Genomic DNA, 17,532 nt, shown 5'->3' with positions numbered 1-17,532 from the left:
AACTAAGGCCTTGTTTAGATTGAGAAAAATTTCAACCCGATGAATAGTAGCACTTTCGTCTTATTTGGTAAATATTGTCCAATCGTGGACCAACTAAGTTCAAAAGATTCATCTCGTGATTTCCAACTAAACTGTGCAATTAGTTTTTTTTTTACCTACATTTAATGCTCCATGCAAGTGGCTAAAAATTGATGTGATGGAGAGAGAGTGAAAAAACTTGGAATTTTGGGGTAATCTAAACAAGGCCTAACAAAACTTAGATTGTGAAATACAGTACAATATTCTGTTTGGCCAATTATTGAAAATCCCAATCGCAATGGCTGCGATGATAGGCAACCGCAATGTTCAGGTACAGTATCCATGTTGCTTGATTGTTTTAGCCCATTATCTTGCACTGGAACTTGATCTGACATATATGCTCGATTGTCCATGTTATGGTGTTACTTTTGTAGGCTGTAGCTAATTATATATGCTTGAGTTTACTCACCATTTTTCCGTGCTTACACAGCACAGGTTCAGCTGTTTCACAGTGTAAACCACATCCGTATTGTACTTCAACTTTTAGTTTTGTCTTCACCTCTGTGTTATGTACTTCTGCATGATCATCAGGTGTTATGAGCAGGGATGTAGTGCGTGGAGGATGGCGAAGGGCGTAGTCTTGTGTGGTAGTCGGCTTAGGCCTTGGTCCCTCTTGGCCACGACTTGGAAACTGTGAGAGGTGTCACAATAAAGAGGCAGAGTAAGGAGAAGGGGATAGAGGCTAGCTTAGCTTGTCTGTAATCACACACACACGCACACACGTCTTTCAAGCAACAAACTCTTGACTTATCTCCTAATCAGACCAAACTCCTATCAACTGCTGTAATCAGTCTCTAGGTATCTAAAGTACCTAAGAAGATAAAAAGCCAAACTAAAAAACAAATCTCCTCGTCTAACGATGTAGGGTCGAGATGACAGACTAGAGGGGGGTGAATAGTTCTTTCAAAAACTTAATCACGCCGGCTAACCGATACAAGTGCGGAATTAAAACTATCGGTTTAGCCAAGACTACACCCCTCTGTAACAGAACCGATCAATTTATAAGAGCACAAGTACGAAAGCAATCACCGGAGTGATCAAACCGTCATACTTGAACCCATATAAACCCGGTAGTTAACTGAAACCGCGAAGGATTTCAAACCAACTTGCATGCAACCAAGATCGTAGTGATTCAACATAACAAGCCACATGTTACATCCATTTCACAAGTAGTTCACAAGTATCTCATACATTGGAGTTCACATAGTTATTACAATACGAGTTCATAAATAGCGGAAGTAAAGTAGTTTGAGACCATCACACACACTTAGTTCAAATAAAAGCCAGTTCCATAGTCATATCCAGCAAAAACAACATGATAAGATAACATAGAAGATCATGCCCCATGATCTAGTCTTTATCCCCCACAGGGTGGAGACAATACTTGCAGTAGCCATTATAGAGCACGTCATCTGCAACCTTGAGTACGAGAATGTACTCAGCTACACTTATCCGTCGTAAACCAAAAATAAATGACACCAAGGAGTATGCAAGGCTTTATCAGTGGATCTCGCTTGACAACCATTTTGCATAAAAGCTTTAATGATACAAGAGCATAATTTAAATTATTAGTTAAGCAGCAAGTTATCAATATTAACCTATCAACTAGATTAGCACATGTACTAGAGCAAGCAATTGATTAAACTCCAAACATTAGTAACCATATCCAGTATAATGTTGTAACATCATCATCATCATTTTAACCATCAAGTTTAATTAAGTGTCTCTACGTTGCCGCTGCTCAGTCAAGTTCTCACTATCCGAGAGAGACGACGACTCGAATCGATTCCTACCCAGCTGGGGAATTATTCCTAACACAAACCCAATCAACCTGATCAGTGGTTGTCTTGGGTCACCTTTGGTACAACTCAGGAACAAACTCACGGGTCCGAGCAGCGCCGCACTCTCAGGGAATCCACTCTACCAGGTGGTCAATCTCACCTTTGGACTTACGCCAATGGCTCCCCGCACATCCTTACTACCGCCAGAGTGCGCACTTTCACTTCCCGGTCTGAGTTGAGCAACTCGGCTTCACGGTCGGAACGAGTTATCTGGCCAACTAAGTGATAGGCATGCGTTCAACATGACATGAGGACGTACAGCGAATTGGTCCTTAACTGACATTGACGGGGATAGATCCACACCCAAGACCTCCGTGCCTTGTTGCTTCTCTATCGACATCCCACCCGGTCTCCATTTATTATTAACACATGGTTATTTCCATGATAGCAAATATAGCCAACCGTGATCAGAAATCATCCTATCTTGCAGGTGACAGGAAATCACCTGACTTTACCGGTCTAAGCAAGGCCAAGCTTTGATTCGCTCCTGGACCTAAATACGATTTAGGGTACGTTAACTGGACAAGGAATAGATATATATGCAACAAGTGTTTGCATCCAATTCCTATCACTTAATGCATCAAACATATAAAGATACTCAAAGTAATCATTTTCAAAACATAGGAGACCTAGAATGCTCCGGGGCTTGCCTTTTAGAAAAGATGAAGGTTGGTGATCGAGACACTCAAGGACTTCTTCTTCGTTGGCTCCTCCTTCTGGGGCCTGCACCTCCTGCTCCTGAGCTTGCTGCTGCTCATCCAGAAGTCTTTGCTCGAATTTCAGAAGCGTGACTCCCTCCAGAACACCTATTGCATGCATATGCATAGCATAAGAGTCATGCATGACCAAGAGGTGAAAGGTGATGATGAAATGTACAGCCATGTCAAGATGGACACATGAATGACATGATGATTCAAGATTAACGTTTATTTTACTGAGTAGATGCATATCTCTTCATGAAGGCAAGAACTACACACTCACCAAGCTCTAACAACCTAAGATAAAGTTGTTCATCTTCAGTAAGAGGTCTAGCACCTGCAACTAACAATTTATCTTAATTAGCCTAGCATCTAAATCATCACATCAACTCATATAAAGCAAACGAGTTATTCACTGCATTCAAAGATTCAAGGCTGCAAACAGCAGCTGCTAGTTTAACTCATAACTAGAGTTGTACTAATCCAAAAGACATGTAACAAGACAATCTGGAAATCTTAAGAAATTTTCTACAATTCATATTTAAACATCCCAGCATGATTCCCATGTTAACAAGGTAAAACAGGCACATTTATCAAATCTAGTCTAGAAATTCCAGAGAGCTACAATTTCTGAAGACCAACTTTGAACATGCATCTAGTCTAGAAACAGGCACATCTAGTCTAGAAATTCCAAAGTTAGCACAAAAATCAGGAAAAGAAATATCAAAACCTAGAACTACAGACACTGACACTCGGGGCCCAGTGGTCAGCAGACCCCACAGGTCAGCCACATAGGGACAGGGGACGACGGTCGATCGCCGATGATGAATCCTTCGGCGAAACCAACCCCACCGTGATGTTCCTCTCTCTCTCCTGCATCGATTCATGTAGGTGGTTAGCACGAAGGTGCACTGGAGGTGGCCCGTCGCCGGTCATGGCGGCACGGCGGTGAGCTGGCCATCTCTGACCATGACTAGGCTAGGCGAGAGGGTCCATGGTACCACGGTGCTTAGGCAAAGCTGTTAGGACTATCTAGGGTTAGGGGATGTGCTCAGGAATCCTGGCCGCGCAGCGGCGAAGCTCACTCCGGCGAGGTTCATACGCCGGCGACTTCAGTGGTGCAGCGGTTAGGCTAGGTTGGGGAAAAGCATCTACGAGACAAGTGTCGACAGAATATTGTCGATAGTCCTCTAAGGGGTATTCCACGAAGGTAGATTGATTGGCAGAGGAGTGTAAGATCAAGAACAAGAAGGCAACAGAGACACACAAGTTAGACAGGTTCAGGCCATCAGTATGACGTAATACCCTACTTCTGTGGTCTGTTGGTTTGTATTAGCTATCATATGATATTGTGTGAGTTTGAAGGGGGTCCCTGCTCGCCTTATATAGTCCGAGGAGCAGGGTTACAAGTCGGTTAGATCTGAGAGATAACCAGAAAGTAATAACTGATTACAGGAATCTTGGGATCATACATATCCTAACAGATATCGTAGTATCTTTAGCATATCTTCCAGATGTCTTACAAAAGGTGCCGACCAGAGTTATGCCCCGTAAGGCTTCGTCTTATGGGCTGGGCCGCCCCTAAGGGTGCAACCCATGTGGTCTGCCGTGGGTATCTAGGATCATACCCCCATAGCTAGTCCCCAAGCGCCTTATACCCATAGTGCAACACCGTCTTGAGCTTGTCCGGGCAGGTGCGAACGAAGCCGAGCAGTCGAACTCATGGTCTGACCACCATGATGAGTTGCCGAGCAGTTGTGAGCAGTTGCCAAGCAGCGTGTACTGTCATTGAGCAGCTCAAACCGTAGCCGAGCAGCATAACCCAAGCATGGCTTGCCATAAGGGTGTAAGGAGCTCAAGTTCAGAACCGAAAATTTCTTCACAGTGGAACAAGTGTGCCCACTTAGAGTCCGACCACGTGAAAAGGAGATAGTCTTCTTCAACTTCAAGAGGCATGGAGTCTTTCGGAATAAAGCAAGCACATTCACCGCGAGGTGAAGTGTGCCCACTTAGTCCCCGAGCTTGACAGTAGATGACATAGTCATGTGGTGCCAGGGTCCAAAGTAGAAGAATAGTAAAAGACCAGCCGAGCAGGCAATAGTCCTCGAGTGAAGCCCTAAAATGAGAGAGAGCACATTCACCGCAAGGTGAAGTGTGCCACTTAGTCCCCGAGCCTGATAGTAGGTGACACAGTCATGTGGTGCCAGGGTCAGAAACATAAAAATAATAAAAGACCAGCCGAGCAGGTAGCCAGTCCCCGAGCCGTTTATAGAGATATCTAAAAAACCCAACCGTGGAGAAAAAACTAGAGTAATGACTGTACATTAACTGTTACCGAGCCTCAATAAATGGTGGAGAAGTCGACGATTATTCGGCGAGTGATAACCAACGGTAGCGATATATGAGCGACGTGGGTTGTTGTTGCGTGAAAGCCCAGGTTACAGCCCACTAAGCCACGTCGGAGAATTTGGAGCGGCACAAATCGTGGGAACGGTTCCCCAAAAACCCTTGAATGCGAAAGGGTAGGGAAAGTGCTTTATAACTGCGCCGCCGCAACCTTCACTCCCACCTTTACCACTTTGCCATTCCGTTTACATCCTCAATCCTCATGTTTCTAGATTTGTATCCACATTTGCTTCTGTCGCCAAACCCCAATCACATCTGAGAGATGGCGCCAAAGAAGGGAGCTGCCAAATCAAAGAAAACAAGCCCCAAGAAGGCGAGCACCGGCGCCCGGCGTGACAAAGAGTGGGTGTCATCGCGAACGGGAGAGGCAGAGCTTAACAGATTGATGGAGGCTAGCATTCTTCCTGACCGTGCTACCATCGAATGGTGGCCGGCCCTCGGTGAGTCCTTCCCAACGCCTCATACCGATGAAGTGGTGGTATTCGAGGATTATTTCTGGCGCGGGTTGGGATTTCCTGTTCATCTGTTCCTGAGGGATCTGTTGGAGCTCTAGGTGGTTAGTCTGTGCAACCTCCATCCCAATACCATTCTGCACATCTCAATCTTCATCCATTTTTGTGAGGCATATCTCAAAATCCTCCCCCACTTCAACCTCTTCCGTCACCTATTCTGGCTAAAGAAGAGAGGCGGCGGTGGTAACAAGGTGGTCGGCGGGGTGTACCTTCAGCTACACGATGGTATGGTGGGCGAGTACCATACTATGCCGCTGAACACATAATTGAAGGGGTGGAACGCCAGGTGGTTCTACATGAAACAAAGCCACCCAGCCGTTCGCTGCGATGCCGACCACATCTCGGAGAGCTAGAGGAGCTGGTCGAAGACGCTGAACAGTGCTGACATGGAACAAGTGAGGGAGCTTCTTGCCTTAATAAAGGGTGTGAGGACCAACGGTGGATTGGTAGCGGTGAGCTTTATAGTACGCCGTGTGTAGCCCTATAAGGAGAGGGCGCACCTAGCCTTCGAGTTCAAGGGGGAGACCGACAATACCCAGGAGAGGCCAGAGATGCTGTCGATGAACATTATTGAAGAGCGGGCTACAGAGCTATTCGCTCTGTTTGCCTCATTCAACATGTCAGGGTATATGAAGCCCTTCAAATGCAAAAATCTGCCTCCTCAGGTAAACATCTCAGTTGTGCATTCCTGATGCTTTTTATCCTTTGTCATTGCCGAGCAGTGGACTGAGTCACTTATGCGAAGATCCACTCGCAGGATAGGGTGGTGTACTTTTCTAGTGTGCCAAAAGGTGATTGGCCACCAGTGGTGGATGCACGACCATCGGCTCGACCTAAAGAAAGTTCTATCGGTGTTTCTTCGGAGTCCAGAGGTATGGATGCTGGTCGGATGGAGAGTCCTCCCCCATTGTCGGAGAAAGCCCGAGGGAAGAGGGCAGCGGCAGACGAGCCAGCCCAGAAGAAGAGGAAGACGGTGGCTGCTGCTCCCTTCAAACCAAGCGGCATCTTGCTTGGCGATGATCAGACCACTCGAACACGAAGGACTGTGGTGTTCGATTGGTCTAATGATGATGAAGTTCCAATGGCTCCTCCATCAAGCATGAAGGAGCCTCCACGCAGCATGCGCGTGGAGGATTAATCAAGGGGAGGTGAAGAAGTCCCCAAGTAGCAAACAAGGGAAGTCCCCGCACAACAGACGATGGGAGTCCCCGAGCAACAGGTAGAGGTAAACCCGACACGACAGGCGGAGAGGGTCCCAGAGCGACATTCAAAACAGAGGTTGACTAAGGAGGAAGCAGGACCTCCCCCCCAGAGCACGGGAGTCGACCGCACAGCTGCGCCTGGGGGCTCGGGCAGGCACCACCGGTTCAAGAAGTTGAACCGGTAGACCAAACCGTAAGTACCCTTGTCTTGGAGTTACTTTGCTGTAGTTTCTTAATTTTTCTGGCGACTGACGAGCTAATCTGATGCAGTGCAAAGCATACGGAGGATCTGACCCCGCTAGTCCGGACTATCAAATAGCCAAGGGCTAAACCTAGGGTGGAAGCAACGCCAGCAAAGGAGTCAACCGCCGCCACTAGCGGACTTGGCGGTGGTGAACAATTGACGCCAACAGCAGATGAATCGGTGACGATACCCAAGGCAGCGGCGGGAACCATCGAGTCTTTGGGAGCAGAAGCTAGAGCTGTCGGCGATGCGTCGGAGTCTAGGGCGACGAAGCCGGTGGCGGCCAAGGAGCAAACGACACCCCTTGAGGCATCGCTGGGGATGGTCAGACCCGCTGTCCGACCACGGAGCCCCCCAATGGTGCCTTGAGCTACGACGGAAGAGGACGAGTTGGAAGAGATCGAGCACGCTGAACCTCGACTCCAATCCATCTGAATCCTCCGCAAGTGCGGCGACGAGGTGGTGGTTATCGAGGAGGAAGACACCACCAGGGAGATGAAGAGACTAAAATCCGCCATCACTGGAGTAATGAAACAAATCGAGGTTAGTACTGCTTTTGGAATGCTTGACTATGATGTTGGAGATCGGACTTCGTCATTAGCATTGTACAATTATAGGGGATAACTCGAACTGCCGAGCAGCGGCACCAATAGATAAAAAGGATGGAACCCCTCGCCGAGGAAAACGAGAAACTCAGGGAGGCGATGAACCTCTCAGAGAGAAACATCCAGAGGGCCCGGCGCAAGCGAGACCTTGCAGAGTCCAATACGTGGGACCTAGAATATTAGAGGGGGGTCCTATCCGGGCAGCTGGCGGCTGCGTCCGAGCAGCTACGGAGCAAGTCCAAACAGCTGACCACTATCTCCGAACAACTGAGGGATGCCTCTGAATAGTTGGAACAGAAATCCGAACAGCTCAGAAGTGTATCCGAGCAGAAAATAGGTATGGTATATCGGCGAATATACTTTGTATTGCTAAACAGCCATATTTTTGGTGATAACTATTGTGCTTGTAGAGCAAGATGTGGAGCTCGGCCAACTGCGTCAAGCCATCGAAAAACTCTGACAGGAGAAGGCGAAGGCTGGTCGGAGTTACTATTGAAGTAATTTTCTTGTATGATGGAACATTGTAACGCTTGCAGGCTACCGTCATAAAGCCAAGGCACAGTTTGATGTGCTGGTGCAAGAGGCCAGGACCCAAAGGGATAACTTCAACGCTATAGTCGCCGCAATTAAACCGGTGCTCGACTGCGTCGACCTGGAATCGGCTCCTTTGCCTGTCGATAGGCAGCAATGTTCGGACACCATCATCCAGAGGTGCAAAGCGGCGTGGGATAACTTCAAGATCTTCAACCGCGATGCCATTGTGACCGTCGCTACTCATGCCCTTGCGGTGATTCGGTCCCACTACCCAGCCATCGACCTTCAGGCAATAGGAGGTGGGTTTGCCGAAGGGCTGAGCGAGGCAGAAACCCAGCAGCTGGAGGATGAGGTGGAGGACGCAGCGAAGAAGCTGGTCGGCGATATAGACTTCTTTTGGCGAGACGGACAGTGATGGCGGAGCACAATGATCTACTTGGAGGGTATTGTCTGTAATTTCTAGACAGTGTAGTTAGAACGCGTGAAAGCACAAAAAACACTTAAATATATGATAAATGTTATAAGGTGCATGTGTATGCAGTTAGCTTGTATTTTGGCGAAAAAAACTTCGTAGTTTTAACCATAATGCAATTATATGTAGTATAAGTAGCGTCCAAGCAGTTGGTTCGCTACTGAACCCCATGGCCTTGGCTAGCCCATAGTCCATAACATCAAGTGTGGAGCCCATGCACATGTAGGAGGAATAGGCATGACCAAGGAACCATAGCCGACCACCCATAACACAGAGCGCGGAGCCCGTGGCACATGTAGGGAGAGATTAGAGACTGGGTCTTCTCCATAGAGAACAGAGCGAAACATGTGATGCTCGGCGGTTATCGAAATAACTTGGAGATATAGGTAGTATAAGCGGTGTCTGAGCAATTAGTTCTGTGCAGAGCTCTCGGCCTTGGCTAGCCCATAGTCCATAACATCGAGCACGGAGCCCGTGGACGTGTAGGAGGAATAGGCGTAACCAAGGAACCATAGCCGACCACCCATAATGCAGAGCGCGAAGCCTATGGCACGTGTAGGGAGAGATCGGGGACTGGGTCTTCTCCAAAGAGAACAGAAAAGAAAATATGCTGCTCGCAGATCGGTGAAATATCTTGGAGATTTGGAGCAAAGTGTTCGGCGATTTGGAGAAAACCGTTTAGCGATTTGGAGAAAACTTATTCAGCGATTTTTGGAGAAGACATGTTCGACGATTTGGAGAAATCGTTCGGCGATTTTGGCGAAAACGTGTTCGGCGATAACGTTGGAGATTTGGAGAAACGTGGTCGGCGTAGTTATGGCGATTTTGAATTGGAGTTCGCTATGGAGAAGCATAGAGCTCGGCGACCGTAAGTGGGGGTTAAATCACAATGGAGAAAAAGTGGAGACAAGTTATGGAGACCAAAACTTTATTCAACATAAAGTGGAGAGTACATATCTGGAGCGTTTCAAGGATAGAAACGTATAAGGTGCTCGATGTGCCATGAGTTGGGAACATCGATTCCATCTAAGTCACATAGGAGATAAGACCCTGGTCGGGTGACCTCTTTGATGATGTAAGGCCCTTCCCAAGGGGAGGAGAGCTTGTGCATCCCTTCAGTTTTTTGTTTTCTACGAAGAACGAGGTCATCGACAGCAAATGAACGACCTTTGACGTTGCGGTTGTAGTACCTCCGCAAGCCTTCTAGATATTTGGCTATGCGAACGTAGGTGATTAGGCGTTCTTCCCTGGCCCTGTCGACGTCCTCTGTCCGAACAGCTACGGCATACTCTTCATCATAATTTTCCACCCTAGGTGCTCGGAAGGCAATATCCGCTGGTAGTATGGCTTTTGAGGCATAGACCAAGAAGTATGGAGACACACCGGTGCTGTGACTAGCTTGAGTACGTAGTCCTCAGACTACAGCTGGTAGCTCCTTGAGCCATCTGCCCGGGTGCTTTTCTTCTTTCTGATATAGTCTCTTTTTGAGGGCATCAAGGATTATGCCGTTCGCCCGTTCGACCTGGCCGTTGGCTCTAGGATGAGCAACGGAGACGTATTTGACAGAGATGCAACGATCTTCACAGAAGTCCCAAAAGTGATGGCCAATAAATGTAGTTCCGAGGTCGGTGATGATGCTGTTCGGGAGACCAAATGTATGGATGATGTCTTCGAAGAGCTCGACTGCTTTCTTTGCAGTAGCCGAGACGAGCGGTTTATACTCAATCCACTTGGAGAACTTATCAATGGCGATGTATACATACTAGAAGCCACCTAGCGTTGGCTTAAAAGGGCCAATCATGTCTAGTCCCTAGCATGCAAAGGGCCAGGAAGGTAGAATGGTCTACAGTTCTTGTGTCGGCACGTGTATTTGCTTGGCGAAAAACTGGCATCCTTCACAACGTCGGATGAGGTATTCTGCATCGGAGATGGTCGTGGGCTAGTAAAAACCAGCTCAGAAAGCTTTGCCGACCAGTGTTCTCAAAACCGTGTGGTTGCCGTAGGAACCAGAGTGAATTTTGAGAAGTAACTTCACTTCGTCTTCTTGGATGATGCATTTTTGCAGAATCCCTTCCTTGGCACTTTTCCTCATCAAGTTGTCGTCCACCAGCACGTAATGTTTGCTTTGACAGATTAGGCATTTGGTTTCAGTCTTATCGGCGGGTACTTCAGCGCTGGTAAGGTACTTGATGAATTGTTCCCTCCAATCGGCGGCCGATGAAGGTACCATCAGTACCAGCTGCTCGGCGGGGGGAACTTCCTGAACTTCCTTATCTTCTTTAATGGATGGCGTCAGGAGATCTTGAATGAAGACCCTCGGCAAAATCATGGCGTGAGAAGAGTCCAACTTGGATAAATGGTCGGTGAGCTGATTCTGGTCGCATACCACGTGGTGGTACTTGATGCCGCATAATTTTCCTTCAAGCTTCCTGATTTCGGCGCAATATGCGTCCATCTTCTCGCTGGAGCAAGACCAGACTTTGTTAAGCTGGTTGATGACTAGCACAGAGTCCCCGTATACCATGAGGCGTTTGACGCCGAGCTCAACGGCTATACGGAGTCCGTGGAGATGTGCTTCATATTCGGTGGCGTTGTTGGAGGCCGAAAAGTGTATCCAGAGAACATATCGGAGCTTATCCTTGGTCGGCGTAATGAACAGAATGCCCACACTAGCACTGTTGATGTTAAGGGCACCGTTGAAGTACATCACCTAGTGCTCAGGGCTAGTGGCGGCGATGGGATCTTGGATCTCGGTCCACTCAGGGACGAAATCAGCAAGCGCCTAAGACTTGATCGTAGGCCTGCTTCTGAATTGAATGGAGTAAGTGCGGAGCTCGATAGCCCACTTGATGATACGACCATTGGCCTCTTTGTTATGGAGGATGTCCCCTAGAGGGAACTCGGTGACCACGGTGATCTTGTAATACTCAAAGTAGTGATGGAGCTTACGCGACGTGATCAGGATGGCATACAACAGCTTCTAGACCTAAGGATAACGAGTCTTGGGCTTGTTAAGAACCTCACTGATGAAATATACTGGACGTTGGACCTTATAGGCGTGCCCAGCCTCCTCACGTTCGACCACAATTGATGTGCTGACGACGCAAGAAGTAGCGGCGATATAGATTAGGAGAGTTTTGTCTGGCCGTGGCGCCGTCATGATCGAAGGCTTTGTTAGGAACAACTTAAGCTACTCGAAAGCTGTGTCTACCTCTTCCGACCAAGAAAAGCGCTTGGAGGCCTTGAGGAGTTTGAAGAAAGGTAGCCCTTTTTCGCCGAGACGCGATATGAAGTGGCTTAAGGTAGCCATGCAGCCTGTAAGCTTCTGTATATCCTTGACATATGTTGGTTGTTTCATGTTGGTGATGGTAGAGACCTTGTAAAGATTGGGTTTGATGCCACGAGCGCTGACGATGTAGCCCAGCAGTATACCAGATGGAACTCCAAAGATGCACTTTGAAGGGTTCAACTTCCATTGGTACTTTTTTAGGTTGGCAAACATTTCTTCGAGGTCGGCAATAAGATTGTCGGTGGTCCTAGACTTAACGACCACATTGTTGATGTAAGCTTCGACGTTGCGGCCGATCTATTGATCGAGGCACATCTGGATGGCCCTTTGATAGGTCGCCCCGATGTTCTTGAGTCTAAAGGACATGGTGGTGTAGCAGTATGCACCGAAAGTCATGATGAATGACGTCTTGATCTGGTCTTCTTCCTTGAGGGAGATCTGGTGATAGCCGGAGTAACAGTCAAGGAAGGAGAGCAGTTCACAGCCGGTGGTGGAGTCTACAACCTTGTCTATCCGAGGCAAACCGAAGGGGTCCTTAGGGCGGTGTTTGTTAAGATCAGTGTAATCAACGCACATTCTCCATTCTTTATTCTTTTTTCGAACAAGAACAGGGTTTGCTAACCACTCAGGATGATACACTTCTTTTATAAATCCAGCAGCTAAGAGACATTTTATTTCTACCCTAATAGCCTCCTTCTTGTCTAGCGTGAATTGGTGGAGTTTCTGCTTGATCGGTTTGGCAGTTACTAAGACATTCAAGGAGTGCTCGATCTTCTCCCGTGGTACCCCTGGCATGTCTGCAGGTTTCCAAGCAAACACATCGGCGTTGGCACGTAGGAAGCAGACGAGCACGCTTTCCTATTTGGGGTCAAGGTGAGCCCCAATCTTCATGGTCTTGGAGGGGTCGTCGAGGCCGAGGCTGACCTCTTTTATATCCTTGGACTTGGCGGAGGCATGGGGAGGCTCCCGCACACTCCAGCTCTGGGATCTCCATGTCATCGGTGGGCAACGTCTTGGCTTTGGTGGCCACGGTGGCCATCTAGATGGAGAGGTCGGTGGCTTTGGCGAGAGCGAGACTCTCGGTCTCCCAGGCATAGGCGATGGAGAGGTTGGCCCACAGGGCCAGAACTCCTGCAGGTGAAGGCATCTTTAGCACTAGATACGCATAGTGCGGTATAGCCATGAACTTGGCCAGAGCTAGTCGACCAAGTATGGCGTGGTAGGCGGTGTTGAAGTCGGCGATGTAGAAGTTGATGTGTTCGACGCGGTAGTTGCTTGCCGTGCCAAACTATACTGGTAGGGTGATCTCTCCAAGCAGTTTAAAGGCCCTGCTAGGTACCACACCCCAAAAGGAGGAGTCGGAGGGTGTGAGATCTGATAACCCGAGGCCCAGCACCTTTAGGGCTCCAGCGAAGAGGAGATTCAGAGCGCTCCCACCGTCGACGAGCACCTTTCTGAAAAGCATTTTCTGGATGGTTACGTCGAGGACGAGGGGGAAACGCCCTGTGTAGGGGATGTCCACCCACTGGTTGGCCCTACTGAAGGTGATGGGGACCTCGGACCATGGGCGATGACTGGTGTTGGCGGTGGCGTCTTCCGTAGTGACAGAGAGCACCCGCCGTGCGGCGAGCTTTTGTTCTCTTCTGCTTTCGGTGGAGGTGAGGCCCCCAAAGATGGTGGTGACCACCTTGTCGTGGTCCTAGAAGGCATTGGTGTTGTCCCCAGGTGGTTAGCGGCCTCCAGCTCCATCGTTGGCGTCGTCTTCCTGGTTTTTGTCCTGAAACTCCTTAGCCAAGCCGAGGTAGTTCTTCATCTTGTGTTTGGTGTTCTTGTGAAGAGGGCATGTGCCATCGAGGATCTTTTGGTACTGCTCGTCGTAGTTGCGCTTGGCGCGAGGTTGACTGACAGCGGCTATGATGTGGTTTGGCCGGTGGCAGCGATTTTGGCCAGACTTGGGTCCTTCTATTCGATCACGGCCGCTGTCACGATGGTAACTGCGGTTGTCAAAGCGGCGGTTGTTGTGGTGTTGGTCGTCGGGGCAGTTGTCGTAGCGGCGAGGTGGGCGATGAGTGCCCACATCCTCATTGAAGCGCACCTCGGCTTCCTCAGCATCGGCGTACTGGTTGGCAGTAGTGATCATCTCGCCAATGCCTGTGGGTGGCTTGCGGTTGAACTTGGAGCGAGGCTCACGATGGTGGAGTCCTCGGATGAAGGCACTGATGACCTCAGCTTCCGTGATGTTGGGAATAGAATTCCTCATCTTGGAAAAGCATCGAATGTAGCTACGGAGGAGCTCGGACATCTTCTAGTTGATGCGGTTGAGATCATGCTTGGTGCCCGGCCGAGTACACATAGCCATATAATTGTCGGTGAAGACTTTTTTTAGCTCTTCCTAGGATCCGATGGAGTCCGGGGCAAGGCTAGTAAAATAGTTCTTGGCAGGTGGCATGAGCATGACGAGGAGATAGTTCACCATGACACTAGTGTCTCCTCCGGTGGCGCAGACAGTGGTGGCGTAAGCCTGTAGCCACTGTGTTAGATTCACCCTTCCCTCATAGGGCTCGACCTTAGTGATTTTGAAACCACAGGGCCACTAAAGTGTTTGTAGCGCCCTCATAAATGCTAGGGGCCCTTTAGGGTTGTGGTCGGCGTCAGCCGCAGTGTTGCCGACGTTGATCGGCTCGAGAGCTGAGTCTGGGTTTTCATACTCCTACTCGTACTCCTGGCGGCGGCATACTTCGTCTTCATGGCGACCGAAGCAACATTGCTCGATACGCCGTCGTGCATCTTAGAGGTTGCTAAGGTGCACTCGAGCATCCTATTCGACCTCCTGGTCATGTTGGCGATGGTGTTCGGTGCAGTGGCCCCCGGCTCCCCCCTGGAGAGGCAGTGACTGGTCGGCGAAATGGCTTTGACTAGGGTGGCGATTAGATCTCGGCGCAGCTGATCGACGAATTGTGCTCATAGAGCATGAAGGTCTCTGATCCTCACGGATTTCATTAACCTGACAGTGTGCCGCTTTAAGCATGGCGGCGACCTTGGTGAGCTCGAGCGTCTACGGGAGGTGGGCGAGCTCGTTGGCGGCCACTGCCAGATTGGCGCTTGGAGTCTTGAAGACATCGTGTCCGTCAACATGGAGAAACTCTTCGTCGAGGTCGTGGTGGAGCGGGAGTGGCCTTCCTTATGAGTCGAGCTGATTATTTCGAGCAACCTCGGCCCTCGCAATGGCTGCCTTGTTTTCTCGATGCTGCGCGCGGTTGATGTTCCGGTTCTCATGACTGACACGTTCATCCTCGGTTTCGCCATTTTGAGGAGGGCTGTCAACGCTGACGTTGAAGATCGTGCCACCCCGGAAGGGTGGGAGAAGGAGTTGCTTGGTGAAGGTTACGGCGAGGGTCTCCGTAGAGCCCTAAGACTTGGAGCCCGGATTTTCCTCTAGGATGGTCTGGATGGACGCTCTGGGGCACCGGCCTATGTGTAGCATGTTGACGGCTAGCGGAGGTTGGACAACGAGCTAGTCGGCGAGTGGATGGGCGTCTCCCACCTGGTTGGTGAATTTTCCCCTTAGGGCGTCTTGGTAAGTAGTGGCGATGTTGGTGAGCCTGAAGGGCAGAGCCACAACTCCTAGAGTTTTTCAAGCAGCCTCCGATAGATTTGGATCGGAGGGTGGTCGGCGCTGAACCAAAGTGTCTAGGGTCGATTCGGCGATGGAGAGGCAATCGGCAAGCTTCAGACCGACCCGATCGATGGACTCAATCAGATCATCGTTGTTGATCTGCCTCCTCTAGTAGCGAGGAAGCGGGCAGTGAGTTGCTGATGAAGGCGACCTCGAAGGTGGTTCTGAGATCAGATCTGTAGTCGTAGGTGCAGGGATGATCAGCGCAGAAACGATCTGCACCGGCTCGAGGAGCTTTCCGACTCTGTCAGCGTTGATGATCCAGGAGATCAATTCGACAGTGAAGATCTAGTCAGGCTACGGGAGGGATGAAGAGCCTATGGAAAAAACCATCTTGTTCGATAAGGAAACAACATGCAGTCCCCTACCTGGCACGCCAACTGTCGATAGAATATCATCGGCTGTCCTCCGAGGGGTATCCCACGAAGGTAGATTGATCAACAGAGGAGCATGAGATCAAGAACAAGAAGGCAATAGAGACACACGAGTTAGATAGGTTCAGGCCATTAGTATGACGTAATACCCTACTCCTGTGGTCTATTGATTTGTATTAGCTATCATATGATATTTTGTGAGTTTGGAGTGGGTCTCTGCCCGCCTTATATAGTATGGGGAGCAGGGTTACAAGTCGGTTAGATCTGAGAGATAACCAGAAAGTAATAACTGATTACAGGAATCTTGGGATCATACATATCCTAATAGATCTCGTAGTATCTTCAGGATATCATCCAGATGTCTTGCGGAAGGTGCCGACCAGAGTCATGCCTCGCAAGGCTTCGTCTTGTGGGCTGGGCCGCCCCTGAGGGCGCAACCCATGTGGTCTACCGTGGGTATCCGGGGTCATACCCCCCCACAACAAGGGAAAGGCAATGTGTAGGAACAAAAAGCATGGAGGAGTGGTGGTGAGCTCGAGCCATGGCGAGCTCGTGCTTCGCCGAGGTGCCAGTCATGGCGGTGGTGACGGGATTGGCCAATGGGCCCTCACCTTGGCTCGAACGAGACTGCGACTAGGTCTAGGGAGTAGCGCGAAGCATGACATTTCTATGGGTGCGAGCAATTGCACAATGGTTGGTCGGTGGAGGAGCTATGCGGCAGCGACTGTCTTGGCAGCAATGGTGCGGCACGGAGCTCAGTTTGAGGGACGTGGACGAGGCGAATGGGCGCTGGCGAAGCGAGTAAGTGAGGCAGTGGGTGCGTGGCGTCGTCGTGTCCGCGACGGCCTGACGAGTGGGGGCAGCACCGGCGTACGGCCTCCAATTGGCGTGAGCGGCCTGACGCCGGTCGGCCATGACGGCGTGGACACGGTGGCCATCAGACCTGACATCAAGTGACTATCAACGCATTTTCAACCATTCCTAAATCCTAATCGGTGGCGAGTTAGCAAAATCCCCTTAAATCAAAGTTGTAGAGCTATGATAGAGCTATAATTTTTATTTATAAATCATTAGCTAATTCGCAAAGGATCACAAGTTACATCAACCCAAAGTCAGCTATGTCAAACTATAAACTTAGTCAAGACTAAGAAAATTTTCTAAGTGTGAAAAACAACATTTCAATGATTTTTGTGATCCAATTTCAAGCATGTTGGGTGCTGAACTAGTCTATGACCCAAAAATAGAAGTTGTCACATTACTCAAGTACTACAACTTTGTTTTAGGGTGCACATCCATGCAAAGCTTCTAATATGTAGTTCAACTCTAGTCAAACATATCACATGAAATTGGTACTTTACACTATAAGTATAACTTAGAGGCCAAACTAGCTTTGGTCATGAATACCAAAGTTGTTCCTAGTAACATTATAAACATGATTGAAGCATTCCTAAGGTTCCACAATCATTTCATACATTGCTTACATCTAAATCCTAGGTCAAACTCAGCATATCATCACTTAGGAGCTTAATTAGGTGAAGTGACCTACATGAACATTGTTCCATTAAGTATCCTAAGTGTAGCTAAGGTATCTTGGTGACCAA

The 17,532-nt window shown here is 49.1% G+C and overlaps 1 protein-coding gene across 1 annotated transcript; it reads right to left on the bottom strand.

Moving 5' to 3' along the window:
* Positions 1 to 10,546: 10,546 nt before the first annotated feature.
* Positions 10,547 to 11,047, bottom strand: LOC136526271 (uncharacterized). Its single transcript, XM_066518999.1, has one exon. It carries the CDS (start codon positions 11,045 to 11,047, stop codon positions 10,547 to 10,549), a length of 501 nt encoding a protein of 166 aa, XP_066375096.1.
* Positions 11,048 to 17,532: the final 6,485 nt, after the last annotated feature.

The sequence above is a fragment of the Miscanthus floridulus genome, chromosome 19 (genome assembly GCF_019320115.1).
Source record: "Miscanthus floridulus cultivar M001 chromosome 19, ASM1932011v1, whole genome shotgun sequence".
In the NCBI taxonomy this organism is placed as follows: Eukaryota; Viridiplantae; Streptophyta; class Magnoliopsida; order Poales; family Poaceae; genus Miscanthus; species Miscanthus floridulus.
This window is presented reverse-complemented; position numbering and strand designations above follow the sequence as displayed.